The sequence below is a fragment of the Thermobia domestica genome, chromosome 5 (assembly GCF_964235325.1).
Source record: "Thermobia domestica chromosome 5, izTheDome1.hap1.1, whole genome shotgun sequence".
NCBI classification, from domain to species: Eukaryota; Metazoa; Arthropoda; class Insecta; order Zygentoma; family Lepismatidae; genus Thermobia; species Thermobia domestica.
Genome location: NC_137458.1, coordinates 311,819,385 through 311,840,313, shown reverse-complemented (window position 1 = coordinate 311,840,313; position 20,929 = coordinate 311,819,385). Strand labels below are relative to the sequence as shown.

At 36.1% G+C, this 20,929-nt stretch overlaps 1 protein-coding gene and 4 non-coding genes across 6 annotated transcripts in view; 2 read left to right on the top strand and 3 right to left on the bottom strand.

Annotated features, from left to right (window-relative positions):
* LOC145684961 (putative ammonium transporter 1) overlaps positions 1 to 10,574 on the top strand; it is a 174,935-nt gene extending 164,361 nt beyond the window's left edge. For both annotated transcript variants that reach the window (XM_081757311.1, XM_081757312.1), the window contains 2 exons: positions 4,454 to 4,588; positions 10,391 to 10,574. In XM_081757311.1, the coding sequence (XP_081613437.1) occupies positions 4,454 to 4,588; positions 10,391 to 10,557 (302 nt within the window). In that variant the 3' untranslated portion in view covers positions 10,558 to 10,574. The remainder of the gene's footprint in view (positions 1 to 4,453; positions 4,589 to 10,390) is intronic.
* An 839-nt stretch (positions 10,575 to 11,413) lies between these two features.
* TRNAF-GAA (transfer RNA phenylalanine (anticodon GAA)) lies at positions 11,414 to 11,486 on the bottom strand. The gene has a single exon. It is a non-coding gene; the product is annotated as a tRNA-Phe (tRNA).
* A 4,694-nt stretch (positions 11,487 to 16,180) lies between these two features.
* Positions 16,181 to 16,253, bottom strand: TRNAF-GAA (transfer RNA phenylalanine (anticodon GAA)). Its single transcript has one exon. It is a non-coding gene; the product is annotated as a tRNA-Phe (tRNA).
* A 3,149-nt stretch (positions 16,254 to 19,402) lies between these two features.
* Positions 19,403 to 19,475, top strand: TRNAF-GAA (transfer RNA phenylalanine (anticodon GAA)). Its single transcript has one exon. It is a non-coding gene; the product is annotated as a tRNA-Phe (tRNA).
* A 664-nt stretch (positions 19,476 to 20,139) lies between these two features.
* On the bottom strand, positions 20,140 to 20,212 carry TRNAF-GAA (transfer RNA phenylalanine (anticodon GAA)). The gene has a single exon. It is a non-coding gene; the product is annotated as a tRNA-Phe (tRNA).
* Between the last annotated feature and the right edge of the window lie 717 nt (positions 20,213 to 20,929).

Genomic DNA, 20,929 nt, shown 5'->3' with positions numbered 1-20,929 from the left:
AATCCGATCCCCGTATCCGGCCCAGACCAGCAGGATAAAAGGAGAGGGGGAAGGGACCAGGTAACTGCGTCCCCAGTTTTGAAATTTCTAAGTAAGAAAAAAAAACATTCGACCCCTCAGAAGAACTAAGGGGGTTCAAGGACAGTAAAGAAACTAGAGTAAAAGTAATAGCTAAGATATCCCTAATTAGTGATTTGCCAAAATAAAAAAAAACTAAATAAACTGAATTTTGGATCGGTGATTTCAATGACCAAACATCACCGATAGCTCCCCTTCGCAGAATGCGCTAAATTCTGAGGCATCGATTAATTTCCATCACTATCTAGTTTAAAAAACTAAGAAAAGAAAACGAAAATATTCAAGGGGTAGGGGTCGATGCCCGGGTACGCTATAATAAATTTCAATAACTAATTGTTTTAATTCTGTAACCCTGTCAGAGCTGTCGCCTCCATGAATATTGTAAACTAGCCCGAGTAGGTAACGTGGAAAAAAAAATCTCAGGGTCATAGGATATTCTCTTTCATAACCGACTGTAAACATAATTTACAACAGCCCAAAACGCCAACTATTTGGTATCGTAATCGATGAACAATTACATTTAGTTAGCCATTACATGATGCTATCCCTACCCTGCTGTCAGACGAGATTGTTATAAATAAATACTACTGTTATGGCTCAACTGCGAAGTAATAATACATTCTGATATATAACTCGCCTACCTTGTCGAGTGATGTCTCGGTGTGGAGGTCAGAACTCGAAACGATTCTCACCACGCATTTACGTTTCATATATATATATATATATATATATCATCATATGGCTAAAATACACCGGGACCATGTATACACTATACGGGTGTCCTTTAATCTATTCACTTTTACTACACCACATTTATATTTCACTTATATTATCATTTTATTCATATATTTATTAATTTCTGCCAACGCAGTATTCTTTTTAGGCACCCTGTTTCTTCTATCTATACCCGAAACTATACATTCATTTCATCATATACTTTGAAAATCTATAAATCGCGTCCCGACCAACACGCAAGAAACATTACTCGAACCCAAGACCTCTTTGCCGCACAAACCATCCTATATCTTACTTCGCAGTTGTTTTAAAACAATTCTCTATATAGAAATATTCACCAAAAAAAAAATAAAATATGTGCGATAATATTGCTGAATGTGATAGCATTCTGACAGCAACAATGAAAATTATTCTGCAACTACAAGAAAAGAATTGGAATTCAATATCTTAATTTCAGAACGGAAATAGCATCACATTGGCTGACTTCGGTTAAGAATCTATGCATAGTTTATTTACTTAAATATTTTCATTACTGGATTACACAGAATGTTGTAGTTTTCAGAATATTAAAGTGTCAAATCACATTATCCAACTATCTGTTCATATGGGCAGGAAATTATGTTTACTCGTTTTTAAATCGAAAATAAAGGTCAATTTTGTGAAATCTAAATCACTAACTGGGTTCAATGGTAAAATATGCACGACTGATAGTACGAAATTTCGACACAAGGGCGCTAGTAACTATTTGTTCGAACTGTAAACCACGAAATGTGACCTTGTACTCAGGATTATTGTACTATATTACGTTCACTTTCAAATATTGTTTATAAGTTCATTTAATGACGGAATATGAAAATCGCATGGTAAATACTACACTGTCCATATTTAATTATCTCACACTCCCAATCACTCACTACCACAATTACTACTACAAGAAAATGTTTACTACATTACGAATATCTACATGCCACATCTATACTACACACTTCATTAATACATGTCATACTAATAAATATACACAAACAACCTTCAGATTTTACCATTTTAATTCGGCTCTATCGGTTCACGAAAGGAAAGGGAAAGAAAGGAACAGGGCCAATTGGCCCTTGTATTCACTAAATCACATTCTTAATGCAAACTGTTCAGTTAATACCCAAACTATTTATTGGAAAATATATAGGCCCCTTTCCTGAAGGGAAAAGAACCTTATGACAACCATGCTTTCAACCCATCCCTGCTGGAAGCTATCCCAATTCGGGATGAAAACAAGAGCCCTGAGAGTTAACCTAAGCCATCATTCTAATGTTACCAAGATTGCAAAACTCAAAATACCGCCATGTGAGTTAGTAAAAAAAAATCACTATCTATATTAATAAATTACTACACGGACAGGTCTTGACTGTAAATGATATTGGGAGGGGTGAAACGGATTATCACTGAATTGAATTTACTGAGTCCAAGCAAATGAAGATTTTATCACACCAAATTAACCGCACTTAAATGTCGAACCTGTCCACACTAAATATTTACATCTGACATGGCGTCCTGTGGTTCTGGCTATATTTCACTAAGATTTTATCCTGTTTTAACTGTTAAAAATTTTCTAAATTTGAGCTCCTGCGCTTCCTTGTAGTGTAGTTTTTACCTGGATATACTATTTACCAATCTCACACGGTTTTACTGTTAAATTTCTTTCATATCTGCTATCCGATCGAACGCACAGCTTTCTTCCTTCGGTCGACGAGGTAGAGTGAAGATGATCGCGCCTTAATCTGTGGCGTGGGTAACTGCAGCAATCAAAGTAAAGCTTTTTTGGCGGTGGAGTATTTAAAACGAATAAAAAATGGTAAAATCTGGATTGAACCGGATCTTTAGATGAACATTGGTACCAAAAGAGGGGTGAGGAGAGTCCAAAATATTGTGCCAAAATTTAGATTGGTTAATTATTCTAAACTTCCATCCAATGGTGGGACTATATTTCCGAATAGCACTGACACCGTGAGATTTGTAATCATCCATTTAAAATATGCATATATAAGATTTATAATTAATGAATATATAAATAAAGATATGAATCCCCCAAAATATGATTCCTAAACAATTTTTTACCGTCCTCCATGTTAATTTGGAATAAAATAACGAACAAATAAATAATTTATAGGGATCGAAAGAAATTTTTGCTAAATAGGAAGTACAGTCGGTGAAAAAATTTCTGGGACCCTCCCATCAAAAATATCATTACATTAAATTGTAATGTTCCATTACACTCTTATAAAAACAATCTGGTTCTATCATTTTTTAAAAATATAGGTGGTAATATTTGACAAATACTTATCGTTTTTTCGGGTGCAAAATAATACCCGTTCAATACTACATGAACATTGAGGCGTGTAGTATTGGCCTCTTTCTAACAAAAATTCCTGGGCACGTGCCTAAAAATGAAATCTTTAAGTTTTACGTCCCAGAGTTATGCCGGCTAGGCTATATTGCGCATGACGGTAAGTAACATTCCTCGTGAAGGTCGTACTATTTTTATAAAAAGAGAAATGAGAACGTATGCTTTAACTACAGATTCTTGCTGATGGTAAATGTTCACTTCAAGGCAGTTCTGTAAGTTGAGTAAATGTTTGTTTAAAAGTAATTTATTGTTTGGATTGTACTAGCACCAATATTAAGTAATGTATCGTACTGTAGCATAAAAATGTTCAATTTCAGTAGTTTAGTCATGTTTCTAAATCATCATAATACCATTTTACTTCTGTAGTATCACCGTCGAGCGCAATCTTACCTAGCTATGTGCGCCATCTCACCTAACCTACTAGGAGAGATTGCGCAGGGCGTCATTGCTAATAATACAATCTCTTACATCAATGGTTTCGAATCTGTGATTGAGTACGACGTGCTCAACAACACATTGTGTCATTTTTAACATTACTGTTTAAATATATTTTGTGTATCTTTTAAAATTGTACACGAACTATTCTTCTTTACTTTATTATGTGTCCGTTTAAATCACTCTATTACTGTAATTTATTTCCATTATCAAACCTCCTTTTTTGTCTACCGAAAGGTCCTTTATAACGATTTAAACTTCTCTGGTTCCTAATCACATTAATATTGAGCCATTGAAACAAATTCACTACCTTTTATACACTTAGTTTAATAAATATAATAGAGAAGTGTAGTTTATTTCTACACAAACGTTTCAAGATGTCTACTTAACTCACATAATAATTCTATTTATTTCCTGTTGTCATGACGACGACATCGAGATTAGATTACATAGAAAAAACATTTGAATATTTTTTTATATACTATATTAACATCATAATCATATTATTTCTGTTTGTTTTCCTTCTTCTTTTAGCAGAATCTACCTAGTATATAATTAAAATGCATTATAACCCAAAATTACAAGTAAAATAATAATTGTTACAAGTAAAAATATGCAACATATCGTTGTATCTTTTCCCATATATTTTATAACTATAACTATATAAGCCCAAACATATTTCTCATCTGAGCGGCTTGTCCTACTAGGCGTCTCGATTTTTAATTATTCGGCGAGCAAAAGGAAGGCTTTGTAATTACCATATAAAGACAACATCGTACTAATTACACATTTGTTTTTACTCTTCAGGTTTAGATTCAATATTTCATGGTGAGTCGTCTTATCCAGCTGATGCATGGGAGGAGGAACAATATTATCGCTGGAGGTTACATCACGCAGATTCTAATTCAGATTTACGTAGCAACAGCTCACTCAGATGGAAAAGTAAGGAGATATTCAGTTTCAGCATGTTTCTTAATTTTAAAATATGATTAAAAGAAATGAAAACAATATATATATATATATATATATATATATATATATATATATATATATATATATATATATATATATATATATAGGGTAGTATAAAATTATTACTAGTAGGTTTTAGGACTTGCAGTAGATACAAAATAGTGTACATTTTGAATAGGAACCCATATTCGAAAACATATCGTTCACCGGCTGCTCGTAAAGCAAAATGAAGACAAACCTCGTAAATTTATGCTGTAAATCTATGCAAGCAGCGTAGCAGAGAGCGGAGTACTAATGTCGTGCGATACAAATCACCTAATGCTATGTCTTGTATCCTGGTACGCACTGTTATGTCCTTATTCCTGTTATTAGCTCCTTACAAGTCATTATGAAACGTTTGACAGTAAATGAAGCAACATGATGGTACGCCACCACACTTTGAACAGACTATCTATGACCATCTCAAGCAATATTTTACGGAACAGATTAATAACTCGAAGTTGTCCAATTTCGTGTTCTTTCGCTAGCCAGGTTTAACTCCAGTCGATTTTGTTCTGTAGGGTTGCACGAAAGTCTGACCACCCATTGAGTCAGAGATGATTTCCCTATACTAATAACGGTTGTAGTGGAAGCTATTCAACAATCGCCAGGATGTTCGAGCGTTGTACCGGAACATACATCGTAGGTATAATCTATATATATAAAAGAGAACGTACAATTCTTTGTCCGCTCATCACGCTAATACGGCTGAACCAATTTCTTTCATTTTTGGGGGGTTATTAGGATTTGGACCCTAGATGGTTTTTATCATATCACTTTAATTTTTAATTACCAGTGTCTTGAGATAATTGACCATTCAAGTGTCCATAACGTACAAATCCTTTGTTATTAGTTCATCATAGGTAAAAATAAACGTATTTATATGCAACCCGCATGACCGTGTCACTCGGCGGGTTAACATAAATGACAGGCGATATACAGCGGAAAATAGCTTGAATCTTCTGTTTAAAATTTTTTAATTGATTTGCTTATTTTTACAGACACTTTTACAATATGCCAGCACCGGGATGACCGCAGCGAAGCGGGGCGGGTTAACATAAATGACAGGCGATATAATGTTAAGATTTACTGCAATCTTCTATGGTTTTTATCATATCACTTGAAAGCGAAAAAGTAAAAATTATCTAAGTAACAAAGTTTATTGCGTTCCGGGGTGACCGCAGCGAAGCGGGGTGAACGCTGCTAGTACCGTATATGCATCAACGTTAGTATTTCGTATTATCTATCACATACGTTTATTCATGTTTTCCGCGGGATAGTATCTTTTGCCCCTTGAAGCAATGGAAGATGTGCGAAAATCAGTTCGCTTAATGTAATTGACCTCAAAAACTTTTAAAGCTGTGGATCCTGGTAAAGCATCAAAACATATTACGTTTGCAAATGCAATTTACACAATAAATAACACGATTAGTGTGACAAGCTGGGAAAGCACAGAAAATGTTATACGGTAAGACGACAGAAGCAAAAATCACAAGCTGACTGTTTGAAGTGTATAGGAAGGAAACAAGCACGCGAGTATGTGGCATAGTGAGTAACGTACTAACCTAGCAATCAGCTGATTCATGTTCGAATCTTCATCAAGTGCACTTTCTCTTTCTTTCCATCGAAGAAAGTCATTACTTGTAGTATTAACGTTTTTACTTTTCGTCAAAAGAACAAACATTACTTGTAGTATTTTCTTTCTTTTCGTCTAAGGAACAGTCATTACTTGTAATATTAGAGTTTTATATATGTTTTCATTCTGTTAGATTTTTTCGTATTCTTGTCTAAGGTAATAATATAAAGCTGCAAGTATGATTCTGTTTAGGTAGATAAAAAATAAGGGTGTTTTAGATTTCTTTCTATTAATAAAATATAAAAATAAGCTTACACCCGAAACTAAATATACAAGTAAATGAAATGAAAGTAGCAAGTTAGTGAGTCACCACCGAGCAGAAGAGCAAAGCAAATATAACCCAAGGTGCTTTCAAGTGCGTGTTCTATCTCTGTCTTAACTGTGAACTGAACACACTTAAAAGAAACACAACGTTATGAATGAAACACTGGTCTGTGTGAAAACTTAAAGAGAAGAGAAACGAAACAATATTAGTATATTTTGTTTTTATTATCAGATGTTTCAGTATGTTGAAAAAAGAAATCATGTTCACTATTTAATGAGAATATGATTAATAAACTAGTGTTCATACCGAGTGGAAAGACAATATGTATTCTGGAAGGTCATATTCTATTTGGGAATATTCACGTGAGAATGAAAAGAATGTAACATTATGGAATCAATCCTATTAAGAGACTGATTCCTGATGGGAGTTCATTTAATTTAGGATCCCAGGTTAAGTTGTAAAACCATGTCTCATATAGTCTCGGTGCTGAAAAGGATGTTATACTCCCAATGAACCAACTGATCAGTCTTAGAACTATCAGTTTGAGGAAAAATGATTAGTTTTTGAACTGTGAAAGGTCTCTATTAATCTACAAGTCATGCATGTAGCAATTTGCACTTAACCCAAAATATATTAAAGTCACAAATTTGCGCTCGCTGAACTATTGTGACCCACAGAATAAATAAACTTGATTTTTTAGCTTCATAAAGTTGTGCTTCTAGGTTTCTAATACGGGTTCAAAAGACCCGTAAATATATTCAAAAAATAGAATACACAATTCGTTTAAAAATATAGGCTGGGACAATCTTTAAAGGTCAGACACGAACTAGTTGAAATGCTCATTCTTCGAACGAAGGGAATAAGTTTATGGAAATATATGCGAAATATTCAAATATCTTCCCCAATAGAATAGCATATCAATCGAAGTGAAATGGAAAAGATCCAGGTGAATCCAACCGCTAACTATCTTCTAGATTTATTTTAAACAGCTAAAATACTTATTCACTTTCGCCAGTTTATGAACACAAAATGGGGAACTAAGATATTGTAGCAGTTACATTGCTTTCTGTGTTAGAGTTGAAATTTCTGAAACGGATGGACCATGTCGTCACAGATATATAAGGAGGACTTTAAATGTCGAGTTTCATTTTCCTGTGATGAGAGATTCGCCAGAGTCTTTTTGGAGTATATTTTTAATACTCCTTTCCTAGCTTACAACATGTATTGTATGAAAGTTACATCAGAAAAACCCAGCTAAAGTTAACTAACAAAGGAAAAGCAGACTTTAGTAAATGAACTTCGGAGCCATCATTCGCGAAGAAATAGTGCACATTTAAAGTGTTAATATTACAAACTGGAGGAGCGCAATAGCCATAAATAGTGAGGAAAAGAGTCTTAAAGATTCCAACTCGCTGTATGAATGACACGACTCGAGAAGTTATCAAGTAATGGCGTGTCAGAGTTAGAAGGATCCTCAACTCCCGTGCAAAGGATCCTGGGTTCGATTCGTGCATGACAAACTATGACAGTTGTAGCCAGAGGCGTCATTTAGGGAGAGCAGGAAGGGCAATTGCCCCTCAAGACTTTGAGGATAAATATACTTTAGTCGATTGTCTACTAATATACTAGTACAAAACGTGAAAGACTTATGTTGATAGTGCTCTTGCTCCCCTCAAGCGAAGTCTGAAATGACGTAGCTGGTTATAGCATACATCCACTATTACCAATGGGAATCCTAATCCCTCTTGTAATTCGCAGACTTTCTATAGATATAGACACGAAGCATCTAGAATATTTTTTACACAACGACCGTGCTAACCATAATATAACTTGTGATATCAATATACAACGCGGAATAGGTTACATTTTATTGCTAGTTAACATGGAACATTGAAAGATTTGACAACTGATTTGAACATTTCTACTGTTTTATGCATTATAAGCATATGATGAATTAATATTTCATGGCTACTTTATTGATTAAAGCAAAAACAAAAAAAGTTGACTCGAGCAAGAATCCAACCCGGGACCCTTTGCACGGGGGTCGTAGATGCTCTGCCAGGCCGTCACTTGATAACTTTACGCGCGTCGTATCATATATGCGCGAGTCTTTAAGACACTTTTTCTATACTATTTTTGACTATTGTGCTCTCCCAGTTTGTAATATTAACACTTTGAATGTGCACTCTACCTCGCGAAGGACGGACCCGACATTCATTTACCAAAGTCAGCTTTCCCTTTGTAAGAAATGGTCTCCTGGCGTGCGGTTTAGAACATGACACTAGAAGTCATATCTGCTCGATTGAAAAATGTATGTTTCAAACCTCCGCAAGATGTGTGCGAGGGATTCCCCAAAGGAACTTATTGATTCTCTATAATCTGGCAAGTAATCCCTATGTTCCTTTGGGGAATCCCTCTAACAATCTTGCGAAGGTTTGAAACACATTTTTCTATCGAGCAGGTCATGTTGTAAACTGCACTCTCTATGTTGCATTGTTTTCGAATTGCAGCCCTCCAAAGTTCATTTTCCCACGCTTTTGGCACGTTATATCGCTGAAACTGTCCCTCAGTGACCAAAGATCCAGAGGACTTTTTTTGTGGTTTCGATGTCGCGAATCAGCTCCCGAAGTTTGTCCGTCCAAATAGTTTCTTACCATCCTATATATATATATATATATATATATATATATATATATATATATATATATATATATATATATATATATATATATATATGTCATTGTCATTGTCTTCAGGATATTGCAGGCTCTCGAGTCATACAACATACACATACAGCGATTCAGATTGATTGAATTCATTTCGACTGAGCGAACAGCTCACGAGCGCGTCTCCAGTCATCTTGAACTCTCATCTCATGGCATGATGCTTCCAATGTGTCCTTCGTCTTCTTATTCTCCCACGAAATTCAAACTTCCTTCTGTTTGTTTGTTTATCTCTTCCAATAACTTCAGATGTTACGAAACTACAATCAGTCAATATTACTTCATCAACTAGTATTGTAGACATCGACAAAGCGTCGTCACTCTCGCGAAGGACTGGGGCTGGAGTCATTCTCTTCCGGCACACTGTCGGTTAAGCACAATACATGCTTCATACGAACCCAGCTTCGCTCTCACCTTTGGTGCGAGAAGTCCCGGGTTCGATCCCCGATAGGGGCACTCGGTCGAAAACAGTGGCCCGAAGAAAATTTTCTAGGTGACCCAACTCCATGGTTGCTATATTACATCTCGTATTTCTGGTATTTCAATATGTGGTTTGCTATATTACATATACATTTTCGTGAGCCAGGGGCCGGGCCCCCTGCCCCCCGTCGGGCGTCCATGGTTGAAAAAGTGTAAAAAGCTTTTTCAGGCAGCCATCCTGAATGAGATTTTTCTGGAGTTTCTTCATTCACACCAGGCAAATGCCGATATGGTACCTAACATATAGGTCCCAGGCCCCTTCCTTCCTTCCCCAATCCTTTCTTCCTTCCCTTTTCTCGGATAATGTGCTCGCCGAAAGACGTCATCCCTCATATGTGACGGGCTAACATGGCCATATATGCCGAAAACTCAGAAATCTAAATCCTAAATTCCTAACGAACCCAGTTTATGTTAACACTGAGATCTGGACCCAAGTCTTCCTCACCCTGAAACACAAATAAACAGTCCCATAATCTAAAGAAGCATCTCCTATGATTTTTCTTCTCCTTTTAATCTCTAAGTTTGTGTTATCAGATAGTTTTATCCCCGGAAACTTTAACCCTAAATTGCCAATGATATCAATTCAATATAATTATGTATTTATGTATTTATTTATTTATTTATTACAGAAAGCGTACCCAGACTGATGTTGCGAGATCCAGGAAGCACCACTCCTTCAAGACAGTCCACGTCATCTAGTTTACAAGAGTATTATTCACCACACATAGAAGCAGATAATAACAGTCTAGTGATGTCGGAGTTTTACCCTGGACGAACACGTGTTGTACGCTTTTAATAAAAAAGTTTTTTTTAAAGTAAAAACTTTTCAATCATTTATTCCATAATTGAGCTCCTTTCTTACTTTCTCCAACAAACTGCTATGTTTTCCATTCCTTTAACATGCTCCATTGGACAAAGAGTAATGAAGCGGGTAGAGATTGATTATATATAGGCAGTGAAATATTTCGTTTTACGTCCCACGATTATGCCATATAGGTTAAAGGAGACGGCGATGATGAGAAATTAATGAAATGGTGGAATGAAGAAAGTGGTAGGAAATCCACGCACACGGTGTTTGTCCACCACAAAGTTAACTTGGAGCAAGCTTTGATCCAACCAGGCTTCCCACGTACTAGAACGCTCCCCCAGGCGGCCCTATATGTATATATCAAGTCAATGAAATTATTATTTTACCAGATAAAAGAGGATATTGGAAAAGTATCTAGGCTAGGTTTTCGATTCGGCCATATTTCATTTCTCACAATTTTATAGTAGTAATGTGTACCACTTAAAAGTAGTATAGCTCGCTTACCACCAGTGGTACGTGTACCTCAGATTGAAAAACCATATACAATTATAGTTCTTTACAGATTTAAGGGTGTTTAGTGGGAAATCAATCAGAAACCGGAAACAAGAAGGCTTCATTTCCTCGCAACCAGCAAGGACAAATATGAAATGTGATTATTTTAATGTCAAATAAATTAAATTAATAAAGTGATTTACAATAATTTCACAAATACAACATGAGTTTTCTGTAAACTTAAGGATTTTAAAGATTTTTTTAAACTCAGAAGGGCCCCATTATGTTGGTTTTGAGATGATTCGAAAATATTAAAAGAAAAAGTATTAAATTATGTTTTAAAAAAATTGCTTGCCGAAACCCGGGATCGAACCAGGGACCTTTAGATCTTCAGTCTAACGCTCTCCCAGCTGAGCTATTTCGGCTGCCGAGTGAAGTTCTATTGTTTTTATCGTCTCACGCCACCAGATAGCGTGACTGCCTAGTGACGTAATAGTGAGGTAGGAATGTAAATAAATAAGTCACTTCCTTTACCTGACTGAGTAGCACAGATATCTCCTACAAATACCTTCTTTGTAATAATAATAATAATAATAATAATAATAATAATAATAATAATAATAATAATAATAATAATAATAATAATAATAATAATAATAATAATAATAATATGTTGCGATTAGTGATAAAGCACAAGCTAGCGATTAAAAAAATAGAAATGATGGAACAATTTAAGTTCGTAGCATGACTCATGTGGACTTCGAACAGTGGCGGCGACTTTTGTGCCTTCAGAGGGAAGCAATGCTTCGTATGAATTTGTGATACGTACACATTATAATCTATAATATAAAATCGTCCTTTGCTTGCAAAGTGTCGTATCTCAAAAAAACTCGATTTTAAGTTAAGACCAGCCCCGTATTCCCCTTTAGGAGCTCTAGAATTCTCTTTAATAGCCGGATCTAAATTCCTAAATATAACTGTCCAATAACCAGTTTGATGTTCGTCGTATCTTAATTGTAGCAGTGGCGGATCCAGAGGGGGCGATCGAGGCTTTCGGGGCGATAAGAGGAAACTTTCTTATTTTATATATATAAATAAAACCTATCCCAGAGTTTGGAGCTCTTAAAAGTAGCTCTAAGTAGCAGTATTACAACCCACCGCCCCTCCCCCAGAAGTCCGTCCTGGATCCGCTCCTGAATTGTAGAAAATTAAATTTCTCTGGAACTGCCGTATCTCAAGATACGACAATTTGCAAGAGAAATTAAGGTAAGTTTTATTGTTTACATGCAGTCGTATCTCAAACGGCTTTGTGTGTGTGTGTGTGTGTGTGTGTGTGTGTGTGTGTGTGTGTGTTCACCTTAATGTGTAATTTGTTTTGATATGTTTTTTAAGCAAGCAGCAAATATTTATATGCCTTCACAGCTGATCCTTTTGATCAAACTGGCTCGTATAAAGCAGCCTTTTGAGGTAGTGGAACTACAGCATAGTGACTTCGCCAATTTCAAGTAGCTCTCCAAAGAAATTACAATTCTACAAACTCGAAAATCAGAGGGAAGTAATGCTGTCCAAGGAAGATGATGGAAGAACATGATGAAAATAAGAGTTTTGAAGAGGTCACCGACAATCAGCGACGCAACTAACCTAGTTATCGCCCGGGCCAAGAACTTGCCTTAACCCCTTCTTGACCAACGAAACCAAAACGCTCCTTGACTATACCTGATATTGTCATTACATAGTAATTCTTCCATTCCACTTTTTCTTGAAGTAGTAAAGCTTGATTTCAAAATTGCAGTACACAATTCAATTTTTAGTACAAGATAAAACCAATTAATTAGTATTTGATTGGCAAATAATGTGAAAGTAGCATGCTTGACATATTCTTATAGTCTTATCATAATAACTGCAAATCAAATGTTTCTGTATATGCATGTGCATATGTGTAGAATGAATCAATAGTCTGCTGCTTTAGAATAGAATGTTTAATTATGACATTGTATCAAGCTCTTGTCTCAAGTATTATACTCGGATATTTTACAAATCTCTTAAATCGATGTAAGCTCAAGAAGTTGGAACTAAAATTTATCTTTACGAGCTCTTTTGGCTGCAAAGATTTTCACAATATCCTCAAAAGATAGCTTTCAAGCTAACTCATGTTTTATGGTTATGATCCTAAGGTTGGTGAGTCGTTGTTGTCCTATTAAGTTTTCTGAAGTTTTTTTTTTTATGATCTTTAGTTTGCTAAAAATTATTTCCCTTGCCTTATAGTGAAAATAAATATTTGCCCATTTTTGTGCTCCCAATCCGGCTCCTGTTTGCCCCCTTAGTCACTGCGACAACTATTTTATACAAAACCAGCCACCTAGAATTAAACTAAAAGAAACTCCAACAGTCTCAATAAGAACGTAGATTTTAAGGTTGGATAGCTGACAGTTGCCCAAGACAAATACACAGACTTAATATATCTGTGCAAAGGACCTATCTCTGTCATACGAATGTCTGAGTAATTTTCAGTAATTTTCAGTATTGTATGGAGGTGCTATTGACTGTACTAATTTAAGTTCTATTTACTTAAAGGAACACTATTATACTCTAGCTTAGCTACGAAAACTTATTTTTAACTTCATTATTTAGCTCCCTTGAATTTTATTTTTCTTTCATACAACTTCATATCACTTCATAGTGTTAATTTGTAGTATTAATTTCAAACCACATTGTTTCCTTTTCGGTGAAAGGTCATAAGTCTTATTGGTTTGTTCTGTTACTATTAATTTCATAAACATATTTAATTAATTAACGAAAGAAATAAAATTTTTGGTTATATCGTTTATTTACTAGATTTTTTTATATATAATTTACACTATCAAAGATGAATACAGCAACGTAGATGTACACAAATGGACAAATTTACAGTTTTTCTTCTTCAATTTGGCATTATTCTTATACCGCAAGAACTACCCACAGTGACGTAACTCATTCTTAAAACAAACTTTTTTTTTTGCAAAATGACGTATGTCAAATAACATATTTTTATGGCTTACTATTACAATATTATAGAATTTGAACATATGATATTAACGAATGTACTTTTGGCTACATTGTGTCAAAAATTGGTAAATATTTGTTGCTAAACACGAGCGTAACAGGAAAGTGAAATAGGTGCAAAATTTCAAATCGCTCTCCTGAAAGAGGAGGAAAACTGAGATATGACACTTTGCAAACAAAGGGACGATATGTAACATACTAATGAATTGATTGAGTTTATTTCGACTGAGCGAATATTTTGGTACCGTAAATATGTAGTCGAGTGTACTGAGTTCATTCGTAACCTTCTGCTCGTCATAACAGAATACACAAAGTGTCCTCGTCTTCTGATTCACCCACGAATGAAAACTTTCCTCTCTTTCTTCACTTATAACTTCAGACGTTAAGAAATCACAATGAATTACCTCGTCAACCAGCGTTCTAGACTCTTGCAAAGGATGGGTGCCTGGAAGCATCTCTCGTAGGCACTATACCTGTTAAGCACTATACAGGCTCCATTCGAAATCAACTTACGCTGCTGCTGACATGTGAACCCGAGGAAAAGTATTGTACACCACCAAGACGATGCACCTATTCACACATCTTTGAAAACAATTGTAGAAACTGAATGAACTACGAATTGCTTCAGCACCACCACTCATGTTCTCCAGATCTAACCCCACTGACTATTATTTGTTTCCTAACTTGAAGAGATGAATCTAGAGAAGACATTTTCATGGAATGAGGATGCCAAATGTGAAACTAATGCACGTTTTGGAGTCCTTGACAATTCGTGATACATAAGAAGGAATCTTTTCCAACTCTTTTCTTATAGACGACAGATATCTTTTCTTATAGACCCTGCAGTTCATGATGTCATTATTATTGGTTACTCAAATTCATACATACTATACGAAACATTTTTAAACAATTATTAGTTTATGAAAATAGGATTTTGTAGATAATGTGTAACTCAGTTTCTGTTTAGTTGATATGCGTTGTCTTCAGTAAACATCAAAATGTGCGAGTGAGGTTAGCGAATAACCTATTAAAAATAAGTACGTGACCAAACGTTACCATCATGCGTCCCAAGCATTCAGCATGTCTATCAATTGTCCCTGAGCAAGGGCACCGATCCTTGGGGGCCAAGGGGGCCCGGGCCCCCTAAAGCTCATGTGGGCCCCCGTGCTGTATTTATAAATATACAATATTTTGCATACTTTGAATGCAATTTGTCTTAAAATCCTCATATATATACCTTCTGTATCTGAATGGGCCCCTCCAAATTTACAAAAAAAGTCGGCGCCTTGTCTCTGAGCAATGTACTAAATGATTGTTTTTTCTAATGTATGAAGTTAAGGAATATTGGCTTGAGGTATCTCAAAAGCTGGAGGTAATAAAAGCTTGTATCAGCTTGATATATCCTTGCAAGATTCTGGTTCAGTTTGGGTCCCTTCCGAACCCTAATACACCGTGTTATAGCGCTGACACTGACAACTTAGATAACAAATCCAAAATGCTCGACGAACCCTACAGTAGGGATATTGATGCACAGAAGTCGAATGAAGAAATTATAATTTCGCATTACTCGAAGCTCGAACTGCAATAATTCGAGGCCTGAGAAGCTTCTCAAATTGAATGTGCGGCATGAAATTGACGGAGTGAGCCACATGCTAACTTATTGTTTATGTTTTCCACGAGTAATTACCCACTTTACATATCTGGCCATTGCCAGTCCACAATTAACCAGCAACAATAAATTCGACCTATTATCGGGCCGAAGGCGGCATACTTATTATGTTAACAACTGTGAGAGATAATTTAGCAAATAAAACCAATTCTTTCGTCCTTAGAAGCAACCATGGGTCAAGAAAGGTGTGTTATTTTGCTGTGCTCTACAATGAAAGTAGAGAGAGAAAAGCTGAGAAAAGAAGTTTTAGGACATAGCCTATGCAGCAACGAACATAAGAAAAATATTGTTGAATTTTGGGGAGGGCGGGAATTGCTAATCATAGCACCCCTCTCATTGCATGAAACGGAAAATAGTTTTGAATTCAAAGATCTGGTAACACTTCAATGATAAAACAAAAAGCGCACTTGCCGAAACCCGGGATCGAACCAGGGACCTTTAGATCTTCAGTCTAACGCTCTCCCAGCTGAGCTATTTCGGCTACAGCGTAGTGCGTTATTATCCTTATTATCTCTTACGGGCACGTAGTGTGACGGAGTAGTGGCTAATAAAATTAGCATTTTTAACGTCTAAGGCTTTCTTATTCGCAACAACACTTTTACGTTTTCCATTCATTTAACATACTCCATTGAACAAGGAGCAGGGGCGGGGCCAGAAACGCTTGATGGGGTAGGCGGAAAGAGGCGGACCTAGTTTCTGGGTGGTCGGACAATGAAAATCAGAACTGGACAATGTAGACATTTTTGACAATAATTAAGTTTCAATTTTTATACTCTTCAGTTAGCTAAGGCTCAGACCGAAATAGAGGAGGAACAAGGATGTAGAAAACAGCTGTCTTGGACTTATAGAAGGTACAATTCCGACATTCGCCTGGTGGGACTGATGAAATGCAGGACTTAAGATGGGCTGCGGGAGTTCGTGGTTATAGGTTCGACCTACCGAATTTCGCGTGGCAGACACTACCTTTACTTCAAGTTTTTTTTTTTTTTTTTTTTTTTTTTTTTTTTTTTTTTTTTTTTTAACAATAATAACGATGTGTACTGTGTAATCGATGAAGTCCAAGACAGCTTTACCTCATCCTCCTACAAGAATGCACATGAATGCATGGAAATAAAAGAAGGTTCAAACAACACAAACTAACAAATACCTCGGTGTATTTTATGTTAACTCTACCTTTCGTTAATAACATAACATACACAATAAGTAGGTAAAGTAAAACAAGAATAAAATAGGCTACTGCAAACATTTTTATCTTTGAAGGATTTATTACAAGAAAGCAAGAGACAAAAAAATAAAAAAAATAAAATAAAATAAAATAAAATAAAATACATCATTTATATTTTCTCTCATATATTCTTAATTTGTGCACATTAGATTTTTCGACGTGATCTCTATAGCAGGGGCGGATCCAGGGGGGGGCGATAGGGGCGACCGCCCCCCCCAGAAGAGGAAACTTTCTTGTTTTATATATATAAATAAAATCCATCCCAGAATTTGGAGTCCTTAAAAGTAGCATTATGACAACCCACCGCCCCCCCCCCAGAAGTCGGTCCTGGATCCGTCCCTGCTTTATATGCAACAGCAAAGACATATATCAGTAAAATAATTGGGAAATTCGACAGCATGATTGTTTCATCATACTTTACACAGAAATCTTTGAAACTGAAACTCAAGTTAACAAAAAATAAATAAATAAACAATTATAAATTAGATAAAAAAAAAGTAAATAGCAATTAACAAAACTTCATCATGATCCACAGAAACAACAATGTATTTTAAACTATGAAGAGCTGATCACATGGTACGAACAAGCTTACAATAAACTTTTATATCTGCATTTTAATGAAGTGCAATGCGTCGATTTTTATGTCTAGCATCGAATGCGTTTACCACATCCTCTACAGCAATATTCATTACAAGTTTTCTTTCTACTGAAAGGAAACAAAGATCGCCTAGGCAACCGTTTGCCATTCGATTTCTTAGATATATTTTAATCCGTCTACGACAAGAGAAAGAACGCTCATATGGTGAACTAGATAAAGGAATGTGAGAGCAATTACGGCTAATTTGTGAATTTCATGAAAAGCAATTTTGAAACGATCCATTACTTCAATAAACTGAGAAACGGAGGTAATTTTGCATTGTTTTTCCTCCTCATAACGTTTCAAAACTTTCGGGAGAAGTTTCAGTTCCACCTCTACACTATCGACATCACATCCATAATGACGTGCAAGTGGTTCAATTTTCTCAAATGAAAGGATGTGTTCATTTTTAGGGTGAAGACTGCTTATCTTACATAGAATACCTGTATTTTCTGTAAAAGTCTATTCATTTCTGCAAGTATTCTGTCAAGTACAGGAAGAAATATCCTAAGTCTGTAGTCTTCTTGGAATTAGATATCTTCTTCCTTAACTTATATTTGCTCAGTCATAATATACTGACGTAAGTGATGGGGCAGAGATCGTGTTCTGGACATTGGACACGTTAGAGATATACCATTATTTTCAGCAAGACTCAAAGAATCATTCCAATTTTTTTCGAACTCTTCGACTGAGTTCGAAAAATAATCCACTACATCCTTCATAAGTAAAACAGCATTAGCCAGTTTGCTCTCCTTATCTTGTAGATAATCTGACAATCTTTTCAACTTTCCAAGAAAAAGTCTGAACAAGTTGAGTTAGAACACAAAGTTCACTTCACTTAATAGACGTCTTGCTTCAGAAGAACGACTGCGATTTTCATTACTTATCTCATCAAGTGTTAGAATAACTACCCTAAACGTTCTCTTCATAGCCACACAAGCTGCAACCTAAGATAAATGGGTAAAAAAATATTTCGTTAGTGATTCAGAAGATACTTAATGCCATAAATAATACTATATATTGAATACCATAAGAAGACAGTACATTAGAAGCCGTCATTTTATGTGTAGTATCACTGATGACACCTTAGCAATATACAAAGGACGCGATGACCAATTAGTGGAAGGTCATTATGATGATGCAGGGTCCTGCCCGAAGGTCCCCGGGCAAAGTAACCCATGATGGCTTGCCATAGCCTTCCATGGAACGATGATAACGTCCTAAGAACGGGACCTAGAGCGGGATTCAAATCACTTGTGTTCCCACTGGGAATCGAATCCGGAACATAGCGCAGCACACACAAACACCGGCGTTTCAATAGCACGATTGTATGTGTGTTTTTAAACTTTAATTCATTAATCACGACTTTCGGCATCATTATATTACTACAAGTATCTGTCTTAAAATCATTGTTCATTGCGGAGTTAAACAGAGTCCTACATTACAATCGAAAGTAATACCTATTGCTTTTGAAGTACAGGATATCACCTTCATTATTCTACTTCTGTTGGGGTGAGCGAGGCCATCCATCAGGTGGGCGATCGCCAACCCACGCCCACCCTTAATGCCGTCCTTGACAAGGAGTATTGAAGAGGGTAGGGATTGATATATATGCAGTGGTAGAACTTAACGCATTTTTTTCCGTTGCCTAAGTCTCTAAAGATAGTTTTGGAATGAAGACATTAAAGATGCCAATTTCATTACGTCACTACTCCGTCAGACTACCTGTCTACAAGAGATAAGAAGAATAATAGAAAAGTACGCTGTCGCCGAAATAGCTCAGCTGGGAGAGCGTTAGACTGAAGATCTAAAGGTCCCTGGTTCGATCCCGGGTTTCGGCAAAAGTTATTTTCTTAAATTAGTGAAGTTATTATCATAACTTTGAACTCAAGATTATTTTCCATTTTATGCAGTGAAATAGATGTTAAACTTCATTTACTTTTACTCTACGCGACTGTCGAGGTGAAATGTATCAAGTGGCCTGGTGAAGATTCATTAAGATTTTTTTTTTCTCGAACACATCTTCAGATTTGGAAAGAGAGGGTATTGGAAGAGACTCTGGGCTAGTTCTTCGATTCGGCCACATTTCATTTTCTTTCATTACTTTCTTTTCTCAAAGAAGACAATATTTTCCCACAATTTTACAGAAGTCGTGTGTACCACTTAAAAGTAGTATACTTCGATTGCCACCAATGGTATGTAGTTCAGATTGATAGACTTCAGAATGCTTGGTGGAAAGTCAATCAGAAAGCGGAAACCAGAAGGCTTCATTTCCTCGCAACCACCAAGGACAAATATGAAATTTGATTATTTTAATGTAAAATAAATTAAATGCATAAAATGATCTACAGTAATTTTACATTTGCAACATGAGCTTTCTGTAAACTTAAAGGATTTCAAAAAATAGTTTTTTTTTTTAACTCAGAAGGGCCCCATTATAACGGTTTTGAGATGATTCGAAAATATTTAAAGAAAGTCTTAAATTATATTTTTAAAAAATTCGCTTGCCGAAACCCGGGATCGAACCAGGGACCTTTAGATCTTCAGTCTAACGCTCTCCCAGCTGAGCTATTTCGGCTGTCGAGTACAGCTTTATTGTTCTTATCGTCTCATGCCGCTAGATAGCGTGACGGCCTAGTGACGTAATACTGTTAGGAATGTAAATAAATGACAAGTCACTTCCTTTAGTTGACAGAACAGCAGAGAGACTTAAAAACCTACAGACACTAGAGGTCTACACGGGCCCGGGCCTACAAAATATATATGACTTCGGGCTCGGGCCGTAAATTTTCAAATATACAACTATATTTCTCGGGCTTTTTCGGGCCTAACTTTGTAAATATTCTGTACAGCGATATTTATTGGACCGTTTTTTTCTGGAGAACTTTTAAAGCATAATTTCAAAATTAAACCTCTAATTGCTGTAAATAAAAAATAGCCTACAATTTTTCGTTAATTATTAAATTTCTGTAATTCGGGCTTATTTCGGGCTCATTTTGATTATCACAGGAGCTCGGGCCTAAATGCTTAAACATATTTCGGACTCGGATCGGGCCTCCCATTATAAATTCACGAGCCGGGCTGGACCCGTGCTAAAACTTCCGGCCCGTGCAGACCTCTAACAGACACTGGCGCAAAACCCGGCGGGGATGAGTGGGACATATCCCCTCCAATCTTGAAACTGGAGGGCTTGTCTCCCCCAATAATCCGATTTGAAGACTTTTTTTTAAGGAGAAATGTGATGATTTGCGCCGCTGCCTACAGATACTTTGCTTGTTGTAGTTTATTTTAAAAT